This window comes from Conger conger, chromosome 1, assembly GCF_963514075.1.
Source record: "Conger conger chromosome 1, fConCon1.1, whole genome shotgun sequence".
Classification (NCBI taxonomy): Eukaryota; Metazoa; Chordata; class Actinopteri; order Anguilliformes; family Congridae; genus Conger; species Conger conger.
In genome coordinates, this window is record NC_083760.1 from 36841605 (window position 1) to 36863045 (window position 21441).

A 21441-nucleotide genomic window follows, 5' to 3' on the forward strand; every position below is an offset into this window, starting at 1 on the left:
AGAAATTGGCTACTGAAAAATATTGCATTTATCATGGGAACTTATTAATAGAATTAAAGTTTTCAATAAAAATGTCAGCTTTTGTAAATAAAATAACAAGCAAAACCCACCAACACGAAAACAACATAAGCTATGGCAGGAAAGAAAAGGTTGAAGCGGTCCAACAGCTTCACAGCAAACAAAATGGAGGTATTGTTAGAGGTGGCGCTGAATAAAGAAACATTATTTTCCAGTTTTAGGACTACGGTGTCCAACAAAGAACTATGGTTAAACATCACTCCAGCCCACAGAGAGAGTGGGAAATTGTCAGTTTATGAATATGCATCCTTCGTAATGTACAATTTTATTCTTTGCATGAAAACAGTCCTATTAATGGGGAATTTTAGTAATATTATTAGCCTACTCCAACTGTAGAATTATTAGTGTACATATTGCTTAACCGATTGAGATGTAACCAAGAGCAACAGCTGATTTCAGAGGCTTGCAGTCGTAACAGTGGTGGCTACTAGTGGAGCTGACGACATCGCTAAGGTATAGCTAAGAGTGGTCCAGACCAACCTTACAAAAGTGCCACTTACAGAAGGTATACTTAGCTAAGAATGTTTCTGCAAACACGCTGAAACGTTAATGTTGAGCTTAAAGTATAACTTACGAATGACGTAGCGTTAAGAAGGCTTTGGGAAACGCAGCCCTGGCTCCTTATCTGCAATATATGAATTTTGATTTTAACTTTTTGTTCTCCTCAATTTGGAGCTGTGCCTCTAAACACCATCTGCCATGCTAAGACATTTTCTGACTGCTATGGCTTCAAATCTCAAATTCAGTTTCACAAAATTGAAAATATACATGGTGGACTGTTCTACATTTTAATTTCTTCAGTATACTGTTAGCCTGATAGTAAGATAATGAATTGTTCTGTTCTGCAAGGTCTACTTATGTATGTCTACTTTGTGCTCCTTAGAATGCCTGTCAGACTCTAATTCAACGCCTGGAGCCTTACAGGACCAAGAACCCGAAAGGCAGCTGGGAAGACTGGGTTAGTGCTTTGTCTGCCCCACCAGTCTCTTTTGCCAAAAATGAAATATTTTAGTTTGTGTTTATGTGTGTATGTATATATATTTAGCTAAATATTAAGGTCAGTTCTAATTTGAAAATATTTAGATAGATCCATATTGGGTGATCCATGAAGGATCCCTTTTTATTCATAATCCCCCCATTATAGGAGAGCAAATGTAATGGGACAAATTAACATCACCTGAAAAAACCCCTGGCAAAAATTATGGAATCAGCACACTGAGAGGATGTTCATCCAGCTCCAGTTTTATTTTCAGATTTTTCCCTTTTTCTCCCGATTTGGTAGCCAATTATACACCGTCTGATTCAATTAGAGCTAGTATTAGATACCCCCTGTACCTTGGCGACCCGAAGGGGAGCAACACGCCTTCTTCAAGCCGCCTCATCTCATGCTCGTTTTCCGTGATTCCAAGGCGCCCAAGGTGCTTTATTGTGCGGCGATCAACTAACCCTGCCAAGTCTCTCCCTCTGGAGCAGCGAGCCAATTATGCTGCTCCACGTGAGCCGGCCAAACTTGGCTGCAACCGCAAGTCCGCTGCATCTTAGCCTGTTTTGCCACCACGGCCCTTCATCCAGCATTTTTACTTCATAGCAAATAAACAAATCACAGATCTGACACAAAACATTTTTCGTTTAACAGTTGAACATTCTGGCTTGGTGAAACATAGCTCAAATAAATTAAATGCATTTATTTTAACTAATATGATATTTTTTTCCAGATCAAGTAGAGGAAAATATGGAATGGACTGCACTAATGAAAAACAATATTCTCCATCAAGCTGGTTCCAACTTTCTCGAATAGCAGTTGACAGATCAGTTTTGCAGGATGGAGCCTTGTCATTGACCATTTCTTTACATTTCCACCATGAATTTTCAATCGGATTAAGATCCAGACTGGCCATGTCATTGAGTTGATATGCCTTTCCTGAAGAAAAGCTTTAACACTCTCTGCTCTGTGGAAAGGTGCATTGTCATCCTGACGAACGACACCAAACCTATTTTCTATCGATGATTAGAAAATTGTCCAAAATTTCAATGTATACCTGTGCATTGACTGTTGAGGTAATGATTGCCATCTCCCCTGGTACTTTACCTGACCTGCAACCCCATATCATAACTGACTGGGTAGATTTGCTTGTTTTCTTCAGGCAGTTATCTTTGTATGTTTCATTGAAACGGCACCAGGCAAAAGTTCCAGCCTCATCGCCTTGGCCAATGCAGATTCATGATTCCCACTGCACTGCCCACTGCAACCTTGTTTTCTTCTTTTTAGGTGTTAATGCTGGTTTTCGTTTGCCTTTTCTTTATGTAAATCCCATTTCATTCAGCTGATTTCTTACAGTTCTGTCACAAATATTGACTCCTGTTTCCGGCCATTTGTTTTTCATTTGTTTTGTTGTGCATTTTCTATTTTCAAGGCATATTGCTTTGAGTTTTCTATCCTAATGCTTTGATGTCTTCCGTGGTCTACCTGTTTTCCTTTTATAACCTTCCCATTTTGTTTATACTTGCGCCATCAAATTTTAGATACAGCTGACTGGGAACAACCAAGATCTTTTGCCACACTCCGCGTTGGATTTCCTTCTTGAAGGATTCATAATCCTTTCCATTGTTTCAATTGACAGCTCTCTTCTTGGGCCATGTTTCCCTTCAATTAGCCAAGTCCAACAGTTCCTTAAGGTCTACAAACACTCATTTGCATATTCAGACTTATTTTATGAATATAAGTTATAAAGTAATTCCATAATTTTCTCCTGAATATTGAGTTATTCCATAATTTTTTTCTAAAAAAAGTGTGATTAATTAAAATATTTTAATATAATTTGTTCGAGGTATGTCTCATGAAGCCAGAATATTCAATTGTTAAACACAATTAGTTTTGTGTCAGATCTGTGATTTGTTTATTTGCTATGAAGTAAAAAAGCTGGATGGACATCATCGAAGTGTGCTGATTCCATAATTTTTGCCAGGGGTTATAGTACTTGGTTCACTTTTCCCACATTTTGTTAGGTTACAGCCTTAGAATAAATTCTTTTTTTTCCTCAAAATTCTACACACAACACCCCATAATGACAACATGAAAGAAGTTTTTTTGAAATTTTTGCTAATTTATAAAAAATAAAAAACTAAGAAATCACATGTACATAAGTATTCACAGCCTTTGCTCAATACTTTGTTGATGCACCTTTGGCAGCAATTACAGCCTCAAGTCTTTTTGAATATGATGCCACAAGCTTGGCACACCTATCTTTGGGCAGTTTCACCCATTCCTCTTTGCAGCACCTCTCAAGCTCCATCAGGTTGGATGGGGAGCGTCGGTGCACAGCCATTTTCAGATCTCTCCAGAGATGTTCAATCGGATTCAAGTCTGGGCTCTGGCTGGGCCACTCAAGGACATTCACAGAGTTGTCCTGAAGCCACTCCTTTGATATCTTGGCTGTGTGCTTAGGGTCGTTGTCCTGCTGAAAGATGAACCGTCACCCCAGTCTGAGGTCAAGAGCGCTCTGGAGCAGGTTTTCATCCAGGATGTCTCTGTACATTGCTGCATTCACCTTTCCCTCAATCCTGACTAGTCTAACAGTTCCTGCCGCTGAAAAACATCCCAACAGCATGATGCTGCCACCACCATGCTTCACTGTAGGGATGGTATTGGCCAGGTGATGAGCGGTGCCTGGTTTCCTCCAAACATGACGCCTGGCATTCACGCCAAAGAGTTCAATCTTTGTCTCATCAGACCAGAAAATTTAGTTTCTCATGGTCTCAGAGTCCTTCAGGTGCCTTTTGTCAAACTCCAGGCGGGCTGCCATGTGCCTTTTACTAAGGAGTGGCTTCCGTCTGGCCACTCTACCATACAGGCCTGATTGGTGGATTGCTGCAGAGATGGTTGTCCTTCTGGAAGGTTCTCCTCTCTCCACAGAGGAACGCTGGAGCTCTGACAGAGTGACCATCGGATTCTTGGTCACCTCCCTGACTAAGGCCCTTCTCCCCCGATTGCTCAGTTTAGACGGGCGGCCAGCTCTAGGAAGAGTTCTGGTGGTTCCAAACTTCTTCCATTTACGGATGATGGAGGCCACTGTGCTCATTGGGACCTTCAAAGCAGCAGAAATCTTTCTGTACCCTTCCCCAGATTTGTGCATCGAGACAATTCCTTTGACTTCATGCTTGGTTTGTGCTCCGACATGCACTGTCAACTGTGGGACCTTATATAGACAGGTGTGTGCCTTTCCAAATCAACTGAATTTACCACAGGTGGACTCCAATTAAGCTGTAGAAACATCTCAAGGTTGATCAGTGGAAACGGGATGCACCAGAGCTCAATTTTGAGCTTCATGGCAAAGGCTGTGAATACTTATGTACATGTGATTTCTTATTTTTTCATTTTTAATAAATTTGCAAAGATTTCAAAAAAACTTATTTCATGTTGTCATTATGGGGTGTTGTGTGTAGAATTTTGAGGGAAAAAATGAATTTATTCCATTTTGGAATAAGGCTGTAACATATCAAAATGTGGGAAAAGTGAAGTGCTGTGAATACTTTCCGGATGCACTGTAACTACATAGTTTTCTGGGTTTACATACCGACCAGATTTTGGCATGTGATCTCATTTCCATTGTATTACCATTTAGCTACCTCCATTGATGGTGGTGCCAAAGGAAGATAAACGTTCTGATTTTGATGCCTATTTTAGATAGAAACTACAGGAAATAATTTACTAGCAAGACATTCACTAATTGTTTCACAATGGACATACAGTGCCCCCCACAATGTTTGGGACAAAGACCCCAATTAAGCATGCCTTTCATATGCTGAAGAGAAAAAACTTAAGGGGACTAGCCCCCAAAACAAGCATTTGCTGAAGATTGCTGCAATACAAGCCTGGCAGAGCATCACCAGGGAAGACACCCAGCAAATGGTGTTATCTAAAAAAGAGATATCCATTTATAGCTTTGAAAAACTCCTTTGTTGCTTTAGCAGTATGTTTGGGATCATTGTCTTCCTGTCGAATGAACCGCCGACCAATGAGTTTTAAGGCATTTGCTTGAACTTGAGCAGATAGGATGTGTCTACACACTTCAGAATATTTTTTTCTACTACCACCAGTTATATAATGAATGAAGATATGTGAGCCAGTTCCTTCGCGGTAGCCCAGGCCATAACCGTGTTTTACAGATGAGGTGGTATGCTTTGGATCTTGGGCAGTTCCTTCTCTCCTCCATACTTTGCTCTTGCCATCACTCTTATATAAGTTCATCTTTATCTCATCTGTCCACAAGGGCCTTTTTCCAGGACTGTGGATGCTTTATTAAGTACTTCTTGGCAAATTAACCTGGCCATCCTGTTTTTGCAGCCAACCAGTGGTTTGCATCTTGTATTTCTGTTCATGAAGTCTTCTGCGGACAGTGGTCATTGACAAATCCACACCTGACTGCTGAAGGACAGGTGATTGGGGATTTTCCTTTATTATGGAGAGAATTCTTCTGTCATCAGCTGTGGAGGTCTTCCTTGACCTGCCAGTCCCTTTTCGATCAGTAAGCTCACCAGTGCTCTCCTTCTTCTTAATTATGTTCCAAACTGTTTATTTTGGTAAGCCCAAGGTTTGGCCGATGTCTCTAACAATTTTATTCTTGTTTCTCAGTCTCATAATGGCTTTTTTGACTTTCATTGGCACAAGGTTGGTCCTCATTTTGATAAACGGCAATAATAGTTTCCAAAGGATCGAAAGACGAGAGGAAAGACTTGCTGCTGACGGCTCTCTTATACCTGCATTAAGGAGGCAATTAAACACACCTGAGCAATTACAAACACCTGTGAAGCCATGTGTTCCAAACATTATAGTGCCCTGACTATGTATAAACAATGTATTTTCTGAATGAAAATACATTGGTATTTATTATACCCTTTATTAAATACCCTTTAATAAAATCCTTTGTCACAAACATTATGGAGGGCACTGTATTACTTACCTCTGAAGTTTTCATCTGAGATAATAATTTATGAACAAATCACAGCTGCTGAGGTTGCATGCAACACAACTATTAGTACAAAAGTTAACCTGTAACCTCTTGCTTCTTTTTCAGGTGAGAGCTGCTTACTTTGACCGCGTGAATTTATCTGCAAATGGTTTTTACAAGTAGGTCAAATCTTTAGATGACATCCTTGCCACTAGGCACCTCTTTAGCACAGTGCCCTCCAAAGTATGAGAACACTAGAAGTTGAATTATGTTACTATACACATAAGGCATTTGGATTTCAGATCAGTAGATGAATATCAGACAAAAGTACAGTCAGCTTTTATTTCATGGTATTTACATGCGTACATGTTTTACAATGTTTTTGTGTTGAGTCCCCCCCATTTTCAGCTGTGCAAAAGAAAGTTAATGGATGAACTTTAGCAAATCAAAGTAGTGAAGTCTAATGTTTCAGCTACTTCACCATTTTAGGAGCTAAAAATGTATTTATTGACATGATCATTAAAACACTGTAGATTGATTTCCAACCCCAACCGGAGAATGCAGTAAGTCCCTACCCAGGTGGAAAGCTCACTCATACAAAGTGCCGCCATTCATGCTTTGAAATGTCGGAGCGTGTCTATATAATACACATATCGGTAGGTACCTGGAACATACACCTGATAAGGTTTGGTCAGGAACACCCAGTGACTATAGTTCCTACCAGAGGTGCGTACAAGACAGCAAACATTCACAGTGAACTATGTTTGTAGCAAACAGTTACTGTTGTACTATTTTAAATGAAGATTCCCTTTAGTTCGTCACCAATGCATTTTGAATACAAATGGATGCGACTTAGATCTAACGATGCCAGTTAGCTGATTCGTATTCAAAGCCATTTCTGCTCACAGTGCACTACCTTTCCACATCGTTAGCTAACGTTTGTGGCGAACAGAAAAAAGTTTGCTTCATGTTCGCTTAACCCTAGCAATTTGCCTTTTAAATTCACACAGATTTAAAAAAAAGATATTTTAACACACGTCTTGCCTCAAATATTCATGATCTTGGCACAATGAATGGTGGGATATTATCTCCATTCTCATTGGGTAAGGTTGCATTTTATACACCCTCGATAAAAGGGCCGATCAAGATCACACCTGTGCATTTTATCTGTTCTTAGTCGCTTGTGAACTTGACTACTGGAACCATACTTGAACCATGAAAAATATTATTAAATTAGTTCACAAGACCACAACGGACAAGAACAGCTATTGAGAAACATGCAAGAAATGTTGCTAAAATCTTTATAATAATTAAAAAGAGGCTAGAAATACAAATGTTATATATACACAAAAAATGCTGTAAACTAAAAAATAATAGTTATTGACATAAGCTTTATTATCAAACATGTGTAAAGCAGGATGCTGTATTAATCAACCAAAAGTTAATTTTCAAATAAAGAATTTCCCCAAAAATCAGGTTCAACAATTATTGGCACCCCTGGTTTAATACTTTATGCAAACACCCCTGGAAAAGATGACAGCTATAAGTCTTTCCAATAATAATAAGTTTAGAGATTTTTTTACCTTTCCTTCATGCAGAATCTTTTCCTTGGGATACTCCCCTCTTCAGTTCAGACCTCAGGTTTTTCATGGGATTTAAATCTGGAGACTCAGATGGCTATTGCAGAACATGGTTGTTGTTTTTACTCAACCATTTCTGTGTGGATTTTTTTTGTTTGGAGGCATTTTCCTGCTGGACAATCTACTTACGACAAATCTCAGCTTCCTAGCAGAAGCAACCAGATTTTCTGCCAAGATCTCCTGGTACTTGATTTTAGATAGTGCCCCTTGACCACTGCCAGCTAAACATCTCCGAAACATCAATGATCCACTGCATTACATTTTGCCGCTAAACTGTCGATGGTGTGTATGGCTGAAACATAAAATTTTGGTCTCATCTGACCATAGCATTATCTTCTAGTCATCATTCCAATGAGGTTTTACAAACTCAAGATGCTTGATTTTGCTTATTGTGCTCAGTTAGGGCCGTCTTTCTTCCACCCTTCCAAAGAGTTATGGAGGTGCCTTTTTTAATTTATTTTTTTAAGACTTGGTGACCCCAAGACACAACCAGCAAGGCAATGATCCCAAACATACACAAATGATGTTCCAGCTTGTTACATCTGGTAAGCCAATTGTTTGGCCAATATTTTTGACTGACTATTTTACCAATTTCTCAGCCTCATAATGGCGATCAAAAGCATAGAACCATGACTAGACACTGAAAGGTTTCTTATACCTGCACTAAGGAAGCGATTGAATACACCTAGCAAATCAGAAACAGCTGAGAAGCCCACTATATGGATGTGAATACCCTCAAATGAAAGCCGACAGTTGGCACTTTAACATCAAATTAATTCATTTCAAATCTAATGAGCCAGACTACAAAGCTAAAAGAACAGAAATTGTACCACTGTCCAAATACTTACAGACTACACTGTACATGATATCGAAATCAAATATGGAGTTTCTAAGTGCCACCATGCATAGTTCGGCAAGTTATTAGGGACCCTCGGCCCAGTCTCATCTGCAACTAGTGTGACGCATTGGACAACAGCATCTCTCTGGGGCATGGACTCCAGGATACATAGGAACATTTCACCACCAAAAATATGTATTCCGTCATAGCAACAAGATAAAGCCCAAAAGTATTCCAATTCGGTGAAAAATGCTGCTCACTACTGAATAGCAAAATAACCTAAAGGAATTATTGTGTAATCATACCACATCATTCTTCTGTCAATATCTGCTCCTAATATAGAATAAATATGCAATCTTGCCATTGATTTTATGCATAGAGATGTCCCTGTCAAGATTCTGCATATCACCCTCAGATTTTGCAGGCTTGTAGTCAAGGAGTTTTTATTCAGAAAATATATACTAGATATTTGTGATTTCATTGCAAAATAAAGGAAAGCAACTTCATTTTAGCATTTTCGCCTACATTGTTTTGTATTAGTAGACTTCATTTTCATAATTTAGGTATGAACTTTGTATCAAGTCTCTGTAATACCCAGGCCTGGAGTTATAAAACCTTAAAGTAGAACACTGCAAAAACGGGTGATGCGACTTTCACACAGTGGATAGAAGATGGCAGACAGCATGGCGGCAAGGACATACTTGGCGGGTACAGAAATTTCAGTCGCGGGAAGTGCAGTGGTCATATCGTTTACATCAGTTGCCATGTTTATGGTGTGTGCCATTCAGAAAACTGCTGTACCAAAGGGCACCTTTGCAAAATGGACCAGTCTGCTGACTATTGCACTACTTTAAATAAGGTGGAAAAAGCCTCAAAAGAAAAAAGCCAATAACACTGTCAAAAACAAGCTCAGGGCAGCAGTGGCAAGGAAAAAACCATGATGTGCTTTGTGTTTTGCAATTTTTTCCAACAGAACTCCTGATCTGGGGTATAACTTTGTGACAAACCAAGGAAGACCATTTAACTACTTCAGCTATGGTTGTGCCTGCTCAGAGGTGGAAATAGACTGTCTGACTGGAGACCACATGGTAAGAGGACATCCCATATATGTTCATTAAAGATGAATAAATGGTCGTAATCCTGTTATCACTAGGGATGCTCTGATCTAGATTTCTCTGGCATGCAAACCATTTTGGCTGATATCGTCAATCTATGCAGCAGTTTGGATGCAGTCTCTTTCAACTTTCTGAGCCTGGTTATACAATTCCTCTGTTAAAGTACAGATGTTGCACTTAACATGTCAGCTGCCTTTGGACAGTTTATGCGAAGGGAATCAGGCTATTGAAAACAAACTGCTTACACGTTTTCTCAATACAATTGTATTCATTAATATTCTGTAAGAAATTAACCAGGATTAAGCATATCTTCATCATGATGAACTATGCTGACCAAAGCAACAGTGTGTTTATTTGACTTACACTTTTTTGGACAATGGGGTTATGACTTCTGATATATCACAACTGGTATATTGGCAAGATGGAGAATAATTGTTCACAGGATAAATTCCTTGGACAGTTGGACAGCAATATTATCGGTTTTGGTATTTTCATAGGATATGTTGATGATACTGGGAAATCTTTTTCATTACCGGTGTTATCCTTTAAACTGATTTTTGGTCCTGTTTTCAATCATTTTCCTTTATTAATATTACAGCAATTACAGAGTCAAACATTCAGCAAATTTTAAAGCAAGCTTTTATTTTACTTTTTACTGTTTATAAATTATAAAAAAGGAAAAGGGCCCTGTGCAAAATTTTGGGAACAAATTTATTCTTTGTTACCAGACCCAGGTGATTTAATTATGAGGACTTCAATGAGTCAGGTGAATATAATTCCAGGGCTGAACTATTCTGAAGTAACTCCATGACTTCTAAAGTATCCAACTGCAGTGGCTGTTCTGTCTCGTGTTAACAACCATGGGTTCCTCTAAACAGTTGTCCAAGGATGCCAGTCAGAATGAAGATGGTTTCATTTCATTTTGGAGAATACTACAAAAAACTCTCTCAGCATTTCAAACTGCCTATTTCCACTGTCAGAAACATTATTAGGAAATAAGAAGAAGATAAATGGAATAGTTGCAATCAAAGCAAGTTCTGGAAGACGGGGAGGGGAGGGACAGGTGCAGCTTGAAGAGGTGTGCAGCAAAATAATGTACTCACTGTAGAGAAAAAGACCTTGTGAACTGTTAAGCATGGGGGTGGATCCATTATACTTTGGGCTTGTGTGGCAGCTGGGGGCACAGCAAATATTATATGAGTGGAATATTTGCCACCAATTATTAAGAAATTCTAGAGGCTAATGTTCGAAGGTCAGCCCAGACATTGAAGTTGAAGCGAGGTTGGGTATTCCATCAAGACAGTGAACCTCCAGGTACGCCGGATTAAGTTTTTGAATAGCCACCACAGTCCCCAGACTTGAATATTATTGAAAATCTGTGGAGAGGTTACAAAGTACTAGCTGACAGAGTTCCCAAAAAAGGCCTTTTTAGAGGTCAGGTTTGTGTCTGTTCACCAAGACATTAATTGTAAAAGGCTTTTTGACCAGGGGTTCCCAAATTTTTGCATACGACAGTAGTCAGTTCTCTTCAATTCAATTAAATTTACATCCCCTTCATGTCCCTTCCCCTCCTAGATGCCACCAAAAAGGAATTAACACGCCGGTCCTTACTCCCTCACACCATTGCTGGCCGTGTAAATGCTGTAAAAATGGCAGTTTTGCCTAAATATCTGTACCTCTTCCAGTGCATCCCAGTTTTTATTCCGAAATCATTTTACAAGACGCTTGATCAAATGATCTCTTCTTTTGTTTAGACCAAAGGCCCTGTGAGAGTTCTTCTCCAAAGCCAAAACACTCTGGAGGCGTCACGTTTCCTAATTTCCAATCCTACTACTGGGTATCAAATATCCGCTGTATCTTGCACTTGCTTCAGAGCGATTGGGAGCCAGCATGGGTGGAGATAGAGTAAACATCATGCAAACCTGCATCCTTAGCAGCGGTACTTTGCTCTCTATTGCCTCACTCTTCTAGCCATTCAGGTCCTAACCCAATCAATTTAGATCACGCGATGGTGTGCAATGTTCTCCTACTTTCTCTCCTATTCATAGGAATCCATAATTTTCTCTCTCTTTAATGGATGAAGCATTTGTGATCTGGCATAGCGCGGGCATTAAAAAGGTGAAAGATCTATATGTAGAGGGCATATTCACTTCCCTGTGACTATTAATCCAGCAATATTCTTTTGGCCAGACTCACCTCTTTAGATACGTTCAGATCTGCAATTACTTTTGGAACAAATTTCCCGGCTTTCCTCATCTCCCTCCTAAAACACAACTGAACAACATCCTGAATGTGAACCTGAATGACAAAGGCACAGTTTCCACTCTTTATGGCTAATAAGCTCTCTGACTTTCTTTATAACATCAGACAGCAGTGGGGGACAGATCTGAAACATGAATTTGAGGACGAGGAATGGGATGAAGTCCTGCGTCAAATCCACATCTTTCCCATATGTGCGAGACCTGACCTAATTCAATTAAATTCAATTTTTATCTAAAATCAAACCAGACATAGACCCTATGCACGATAGGTGTCTCCAAGCCCCTGCTTCTTTTTACATACGTTTTGGCTTTGCCCATCCCTTGGATAAGCACATTGACCCATGTACACTGGTAGCATTGTTTGGTCTCTCTCCAAAAGATATTCCACTCTCCAGACTCTTCAGTCTGATGCATTAGCTTTCTCCACTCTCATAGCCAGATACCTAATCATACAAAAATTGGTTTAAAGATATTATTAACCGGCGGCACGGATGGTGCAGTGGGTAGCACTGCCGCCTCACAGCAAGGAGGTCCTGGGTTCGAATCCCCGTCGGCCGGGGCCTCTCTGTGCGGAGTTTGCATGTTCTCCCCGTGTCTGCGTGGGTTTCCTCCGGGTACTCTGGTTTCCTCCCACAGTCCAAAGACATGCATGTTAGGCTGATTGGAGAGTCTAAATTGCCCGTAGGTATGAGTGTGTGAGTGAATGGTGTGTGTGCCCTGCGATGGACTGGCGACCTGTCCAGGGTGTATTCCTGCCTTTCGCCCAATGTATGCTGGGATAGGCTCCAGCCCCCCTGCGACCCTGTTCAGGATAAGCGGGTTCAGATAATGGATGGATGGATGGATGGATGGATGGATATTATTACCCTTGTATATTTGGGGAAAATTAGATTCATCAATGAGGGTCGCAAGAAAGGCTTTTACCATACCTGGGCACCATTTCTCACAGTCTGAGAACCTTGATTTATCTGACATGCCCACATTTTTATATTCATCCTCATGTGTTCTAATTTTACATATCTAGTACTATCTGCTAGAGAATGATTTAATTCACTTTGAGTGTGACTAAAAAGTTAAGAATCCATGACAGGCATTTAACTAATTATTAGCCTGCTCAGCATGTATGCACTTCTCACACACTGAGAAGTTGCTAACCATTTTTGCTTCATGCTATTGGCTATTTTTATCAACAAAATTAGAGATTACCAATCCCACACATTAGAATGAATGTCAGCGAATATGTATCGCCAGCCGATCCATCAGAGCATCCCTAATTATCACACAATCTTATCACAACACAAAATGTTAAAAAATAAAGTACAATGGAATGTTCTTGTGCAATATTGTGAAATTATTTTTGAAATTGTTCTATCAAGAATAGCAATAACTCCTCCTGTAGGATGGCATACTTGTCTAGTGTCTAATCTGACTAATGTGACTTTTCTCTCTCAGAATCTTCATACATCCATTGTTATGGATGTTGGCAAGAGTCTCAATCCAGCCATTGACATTGGACAGGTATAGTATGGATAGGACTTACTAACTAGTAACGACAAAAATAGTTTTTATGGTGTGTAAACAAAAATGTTTCCTTACTGATGAAAACTGAGTAAACACAAGCAAAAGGAGGAGCATGAGAGTGGTGTTCTGTGATTGTTCTGCGCAGATAGAGGGGGCATTCATGCAGGGTGTGGGCCTCTTCACCCTGGAGGAGCTGCGCTATTCCCCCCAAGGGGTCCTGTTCACTCGGGGTCCTGGCATGTACAAGATCCCCGCTTTCGGTGACATTCCAACTGAATTCAAAGTGTCCCTGCTCAGGGATGCTCCGAATGACAAGGCCATCTTCTCCTCAAAGGTGAGTGACTGGGGGGGGGGTTCAGCAGTTTCTGAGATGCTCAAACCCCCATCAATCATTCCACGTTCAAAGTCACTTCGATCACATTCCTTCCCCGTTCTGACATTTAGTCTGGGAAACAGCTCAACCTCTTGACGACGTCTGCATGCTTTCATGCATTTAGTTGCTGCCACATGTTTGGCTGATTACATATTTGCATTAACAAGCTAGTGTACTGGTCTGCCTAATAAAATGATCACTGAGTGTACACCAGAGATGGTGGGCTTATATAATTTTGTTACTATAAACAATTCTACAACAATCCATAAGGGACTTGCCGCTTTAAATGTTTGGCATCACACATTCTTATGTTCTTTTGTCTTTCTGTAGGCTGTAGGCGAACCACCACTATTTCTGGCAGCCTCTGTGTTTTATGCCATTAAAGAAGCCATCGGAGCGGCCAGGGCAGAGTCTGGCCTCAGTGGTCCTTTCAGGCTGGACAGCCCCGCATCACCAGAGAGGATACGAAATGCTTGCGAGGACAGCTTTACCAAACTGGTGCGGCACCCAGTCTCTCAGTTAATCTACATATACAGTGACTGAAAATGTATTGGGATTGTCACACAATTCTTGTTGTTTTGGCTATGTATTCCAGTGCATTGAATTTGAGAGAAAACACTTAAAGGGTAATAATAATAATAATAATAATAATAATAATAACTTTTTTTACTGCTGTAAAACATACGGCACAAAATGCTTTACAGCAGTAAAAACAAAAAAACATAAAAATACACACAATCCCACAAAAGATAACACAATACTTAAGATCAAGTAAAAATATAAAATCAATTTTAAATGACAAAATAGGGACAGAAAAAAACAGTATAAATAAGACAGCAATACATAAGCAAGAGGAGAGGCAGGGCCACACTACCCAAAACCTATTGTAAGGATAGTAGAGACATTTATTTCAAGGTATTTAATAAAATGCTGCCATATTCTATAAACTATATTGTCTTTATAGTGTAAGAGACATGTCAAATAATACATATTCCAATATGACCCTATGCAGTTGTGTTGGATGGGACTTTATCTGAGATCCAGTGTAGAATAATATAGTTTCCCCTAATATTCATCAGTGATACAGTCATTTGGAATCCCAAGTAGTATGCATAACTCCTACATTAATGTCCAAGATCTTGTTTATTTCCTGACGTATGTTCCACCACAACCTCAGTTTTTTGCGACAAGACCACAGCTGATGAGTGCGCTTACCCATCTCTATTTTCAGAAAGTGGAGCTGGTGCGATTGCTAGTTATACAGTGTTGTCATGTCTCACCTCAGTCACCTGTGTTCCTTCGACCATGACTAGCATCTCCATGTGTCTACCATAATTTATGTAGTCTAGCCAGGTATATAAATCACTGAACATAAACGTAAGCAGGAATGCGCTCATCATTGTGGCGAGGGGGGCTCTCGCTACCCCATCATTGGCAATAAAGAAAAAAAATGTATAGACCGAATTAAGCCTTTTTAACAAATGGCAATAATAAACTAAATACACAAACTAAAAGTAAAATAAAGCAACTGCAGAAGCAAAGGCGCACCAGCAACATTGAACCAGTGACACTGAATCCACCATTAGGCAGAGACATTGAGGCTATGGTAACTATTCAAAAAGCAACGTATACCACAAATGGTTCGAAGCGAAAAAAGGTGAAAAAAAGAATAAAGAATGTCATGCCCCTGGTGGGCCCACTTTCAATCCCACTTTTAATTTCCAGGGCGGGTTTCAGTTTTATTGAGACCTTCGACAGGTTGTCTGATTCTCTAGCCATATAAGATGAATATATGTACAGTACTTTGTTTTATGGTCTTGAATTTTGGAAGCTGGTAACAGGAGATTGGTTGTTAGCTGTATGGACTAGGATTCTCAGAAATGCAGTGTTGCAGTATTATTATTCAACCCAAAACTATGTTTAAGGTGAGAGATTATGTCATAATGGTTGGCAAGCCGATGGACTGACAAAGCTTACAACACGGAATGCATTAATAGCTGATACAGGTCCTGTAACTATGGTGGTCTACTTCAAACAACGTGTACCACTTCTTTTCAGAGGAACACAGGACTTAGAGTTGATTAATTTCTAGAAATCAATTAGGTAAGTATTTTGTTGCTATATGTACTTGAAATGTACCAATTATGTGTCTTGTTACTTTCTAGTAATTAATGCTCTGTAAAAGAAACTAAAAGAGGTAATCACAAATTACATAAGTGCATAGTGTATATGTGAACTGATGGTAGCAGCCATGAAAATCAATGTTCAGACAACTGTACAGTCAGATGACAGAAGAGAACATTTGTACATGTTTTGTAGAATGATTTGATTGATTTTACTTTTAAATTGTATTTGTTTCCATTTTAAAATATACAGTATAAAATATATAATATATATCTATTTCCTGTTGTATTGTACTGCTTCTACTGATTTTTGTTAGCAGGGGTTTCCCTGTGTAAAAAGAATCAGAATTCTATTGTTAGTCACCATAGTAATTGTACTTTTCCCTTTTTGTATTTGGGTTCTTCTAAACTGCTATATACAATTGTAAATACAATTTTCTTGATTATTATTATTATTATTATTATTATTATTATTATTATTATTATGTCTATCATAATTATAACATTATTATAAGAGGATGGTATGATTTAGCAGTGCAATGCACATTAATATTTTTGGGCTCACATATATTTTGAAGAGACTTAAAGTAATAGTTCACCAAACAATTATCAGCTAATTTCTTATCTCAAAAATAGTCTCATGACAAAATAAATTCACATTCAAAAGGATATTTTCAATACATATATTACCTTGCTCAATCACAAATGAATGGTAAAGATAGGAAAGCGTTTGGGCTGAAATTAACTGGTTGATATTTGGATATGGAGATATATACCGACTGAAACAAATGGGTGTTGATATTGCTCTATGACTATCTATTCTTTTCATTGTCATACATTAAAAATGACAGTGATATTTTTTTCTTCTTCAGAGCATTAATTACTGGAAAGTAATGGCCTTTTAATTTGCAGGGTAGCATGAATGAGACACAGTCATTCACCTGTATAATTGTAAGCCCTTTATAAAAAATGCTATGCAGTTTTCTGAGCATCTTATCAATTTTCATGGCTGCTACCATTAGTTTAGATATACACTATGTACTTATGTAATTTGGCAGTGACTACTTGTAGTTTATTTTACAGAGCATTAATTACTAGAAATTAACAAGACACATAATTGGTCTTGTAAATCTGGTTGTTGATTCAAAGAGAATATTTGATTGAATCCTCAGCAGCCTGCCCAGTGGTACATGTTGTTTGATGTAGACCACCATAGTTACAGTACCCGTAGATTGTGCTGATCCAGTAAACTACAGCTTGGTCAGTTTAACCCATTCAGTGTTCCATACGCTAATGTCCCTGCAGTGGCAACCCAATAAGGCTGCAAATATTTAGAGATTTTAGACTGGCAATGTGGAAACCTCTAACAAAACACATTATTTATATTGAACAGAATTACTTGTAAATGAGGAACAGAATATATAGATACCAATAGGTTATATCCATATCCACATGTAATATTTAAGTTTTAAACACTATTAGCTGAAACAATATTGATAGTAATATAAATAATTTATTTTGGGGCTTTCAATTTACTATATTCAATTAACATAACCCATTCAATTTACTCAATTTAAGCACTTACACTGGTGGTTGTCAAATGTCAAAGATTGAGAAATGTTTAAGTTGGACACAGCTAGGCAGTTATACAGTGACAGTATTGTGACACAATACAGCAGTTGGTTTTATTTGAGAAATGCATGTGACCTGCTCCTTCATTTTGAGGCCAAGAAACACATTTTTATTTTATTTTGGTTTCAAAAATTATTGTAAAGAGGAGAATCGACGTACAATTACACAAACGGGAACAGAATGCTTTGAATTGAATGGCTGATTATTTTTTTATTTGTCAATTGTGAAGTCGTGCAACGATGGAATTTCTGTTGACCTAAGTCGTCCGCGGCACTAAAAGGGTAGCTTTCATCAAATGTTAGGATAGGATAGGACAGGATAGGATAGGGCAGCCTGTAGCGTAGTGTTTAAGGTACGTGACTGGGACCCGCAAGGTCGGTGGTTCGAATAAGATCCGCACAGTCAGTGGGCCCTTGAGCAAGGCCCTTAAGCCTGCATTGCTCCTGGGGAGGATTGTCTGCTTAGTCTAATCAACTGTACGTCGCTCTGGATAAGAGCGTCTACCAAATGCTGCTAATGTAATGTACATTAATGTAATGTAAATTCACTGTGTGGAATAGAAAGTCAGGACATGTAGTGGAGGCAACAACACTGGGGTTTTTCAAGACCAGGCTTGATAAGATACTATTTAGGCAGAGTAGTGGCCTAAAGTGGTAGGAAAAGGTGAGAACTGCTGGGTTGAATGTCCTGTTCTCGAACCCAGAGATGCCCCTTTTCTTGCAATAGCAAAAGCCAGCAAGTGGAAACTTCTGTTAGTATGTAAAATATCCTTCATCGCAAAAAATTGCCTGGCACAATAAAAAACGTAGACTATACCTGAAATACTTTTTTTTTTTTTTTTGTGAATTATACCTCAGGTTTTTACTCATAAGAATGTGTTTTTCCTTAGGTTGGTCAGTTCAGCAGTCACCAAAATTGACTTGTCATTGAAAAGAGTAAAATTTTAATGTTTTTACATATACTTGAAAGTCAAACTTTAGGACAAATATGGATTGAATTTGATCAGTTGACAGCCAAATGCATAATGTCTGTTTCAGTGTCCCGCCGTGGATCCTGGCACATTCACACCCTGGGCTGTCCAGGTGTAAGGGAGAGCAGAAGGGGGATTCCCTCCCTTCACATCGTCAGACAATCTGCTATCTTCTATGCAATCAGCTACGTTCAGGAGTACTTGGCCCTTGAGCTGCTCAGTATGGTCATTTGCATTTCTATTAGAATTTTTTCTAGTGAAACTGATTCTGGATTAATTGCTGTAGCATGACAGGTCAGCTGTCCCTAGTATAGTATATATGTAAGAGTGAAATGGAAAGGCTTGTATCTTTGTGCCTGTATTTATATTTTTTGCCTGAATGTGAGGTGCAGAGGCCTCTACTGGCAAAGGAACAGCTATAAACACTACTAACAAGGTTGTAGGTACAGGTATAGCTGAAGCTAGGCTACTACATACACTGCATTACTGTATTCCACAGAGTTTTGACAAAGCAAGATACATCTGGGATGTGGTAACAAAAGCAAGTTCATTTTGTCTCACTGAAACAGGAATTATCTCATCATCAGTGACATAATTCCATCCTTATTTGTTAAGGTTATGTTCCACCGAAAACACATATTTGGTCTTCCAGATCATCTCAGTGGTACATACTTCAATTATCATGAGGTATGGACTTGAAAAATACATTCAGACAAAATATGTAAACTAGTGCATTTGCATACATTATTCAAGATGGCGGAAATTACAAATTAGAATTTTTGTAGCAGTCTATAATCTGGACCAAGTAAGATATCTTCATAATTATTTTAGATTCTAAATCAGATGTTTGAAGATTGTTTTGAGCTATTTTTTTAGCACCAGTACCCAATCGCAATGTTTCTAAAATCTTTCTACAAATTTAGAATTTTGAAAATGATAAAATTTCAGGATCTAACAATGAGATTTGTGATGCTGTACCCACCCCTGAAGCTTATAACAAGAAAATAATTGCCTTAAAACACTTTCCTGGATATGGAGTAAAGTTTCATGATGATAGGATGACTATGCACTGAGGAAAATGGTCCTGTAATTTCATCTAAAATCAGGTTTTGAGAAAATCGACTCCAAAGATAGAAATGGTAAATAATTATACTAATTTCACCATACACATGGCGTAATTGTGGTATTTTCCTGAAAGTTTAATTATGCTTTTGACAATTTGGATTTTAGTATTTCGTTAGATATACATCTAGAGTATGTATTTGAATGGCCTGGTCCATCAGTGGTAATGATAATATCTTGAAATGAATTTTGCAAGAATAATTGTTCCCCTTCACTTGTGTGCTGTATTTTCTTTGAGTTATTTGTAATGGCACAGCAAATTTGTTAAGCCTATATGTTATGAGAATATCATTGAAACGGACTTCTGCAGTACACAATATCAACTTTTTTAGTAAATGACTATTACAATGTATTTTATATCCTGTACGAGTAGTACCATCCACTGGTGTCTTGGTACTGCCTGCATGCCATGAATGTCATCTGATCACATTTATATTTTCCTCACAACTATTAAATACACTCAGGTATTGCTTTATTAGGTATTTATTAGACTTTTTTTCAGTTTGAACCAGTCTGACCATTCTCCTTTGTCTAACCCCTGTCATTAAAAAGGCATTTTCACCCACAAACTGCCACTCACTGGACATTTTTGTTCTTCTCTAAACTGGAAAATCACCTGAAAATCTCAGATCACCACCAGCTTTTGAGATACTCAATTCACCCCTAACACCAACAATAATTTAACAGTTAAAAGTCTCTTAGATCACATTTCTTCCCCAATCTCATGTTTGATCTGAACAGAAAATTAATCTCTTGACCATGACTACATATTTTTATCCATTGAGTTGATGCCACATCATTATACATTATATATTTGCATTAACAAGCTGTTGTGCAGGTCTACCTAATAAAGTGATCACTGAGTGTATATTACACAGTTTATTACCATGTCTCTCAGGTTCTGTGATTTTATGTGTAATCATCACCAATGCATATTCGCTCAAGATTTTGGACATATGTACTTTTGCATCTTGGAATAAACTTACATGTATCTCAACAAGACGTAACCAATTGGCAATACATTGATATGCCACGATTCTTATGCTTTCCAAGTTTGTTGTAAAGTGGTCAATAGGTGGCACTATAGCAAACCAGTGTTCATAACTCAAGTGTCCAATTTGCTTATCAAGTTGAAATGTTGGTTGGTCCTATGAAAATAAGGTCAGCAACATCAAATCCCTCAACTTCAGTTCCACTGCTCTGTCACCTGCCCTCAACCCTCTGCATGTGCTGCCTCAGCCTCTCTTTGGCTTCCAGGGGGGGTTGGGACTATCTCAAAAATAAAATCTTCAATATGCACCCTTGACCCTTTCCCAGTCATCTTACTCAGATCCTGCATCTCTGCCCTCAGTTCTCTGAACACAGTGATTAGTTGTCAACCAGTCTGGCACTGTCCCCCCTGTACTCAAGACCACCGTTATTAGCCCCTGCTTTGAGGAGACAAGAGCATGGATGAAGAAAAACTTCCTGCAACTGAACAGAAATAAAACCGAGGCCCTCCTTAACCCCCCACCAAGTCCGCCACACTCCCATAACCCATCTCACTATAGTTGGCCAGAACATCCCCCCCCCCTTAAATGAAAACCAGTGAAGATTGGAGGATTTGTGTCAAACAGACCTGCACAAGGATGATGAGACCGACGGAAGCAGCCGTGGCTGTCAGTCCAAATAACCAAATCTCCACGTAGCACCGGCCCAAATTCAGGGAGCCGTTGATGTCCTGGTTTCGGATCTCAAGGAGGACCCTCACATCAGAGAGAAGCTGCGTGAGATAAAACGGACCGGCCAGGCACCTGCCAGTGAGAATATTATCTGTGATG

The 21441-nt window shown here is 38.9% G+C and overlaps 1 protein-coding gene across 1 annotated transcript in view; it reads left to right on the plus strand.

Moving 5' to 3' along the window:
* Positions 1-20621, plus strand: part of xdh (xanthine dehydrogenase) — a 120498-nt gene extending 99877 nt beyond the window's left edge. Inside the window, exons 30-36 of the mRNA XM_061258428.1 lie at positions 962-1036; positions 6153-6205; positions 9478-9592; positions 13333-13398; positions 13547-13735; positions 14105-14272; positions 18567-20621. Of these exons, the coding sequence (XP_061114412.1) occupies positions 962-1036; positions 6153-6205; positions 9478-9592; positions 13333-13398; positions 13547-13735; positions 14105-14272; positions 18567-18617 (717 nt within the window). The 3' untranslated portion in view covers positions 18618-20621. The remainder of the gene's footprint in view (positions 1-961; positions 1037-6152; positions 6206-9477; positions 9593-13332; positions 13399-13546; positions 13736-14104; positions 14273-18566) is intronic.
* The last annotated feature ends 820 nt before the right edge of the window (positions 20622-21441 follow it).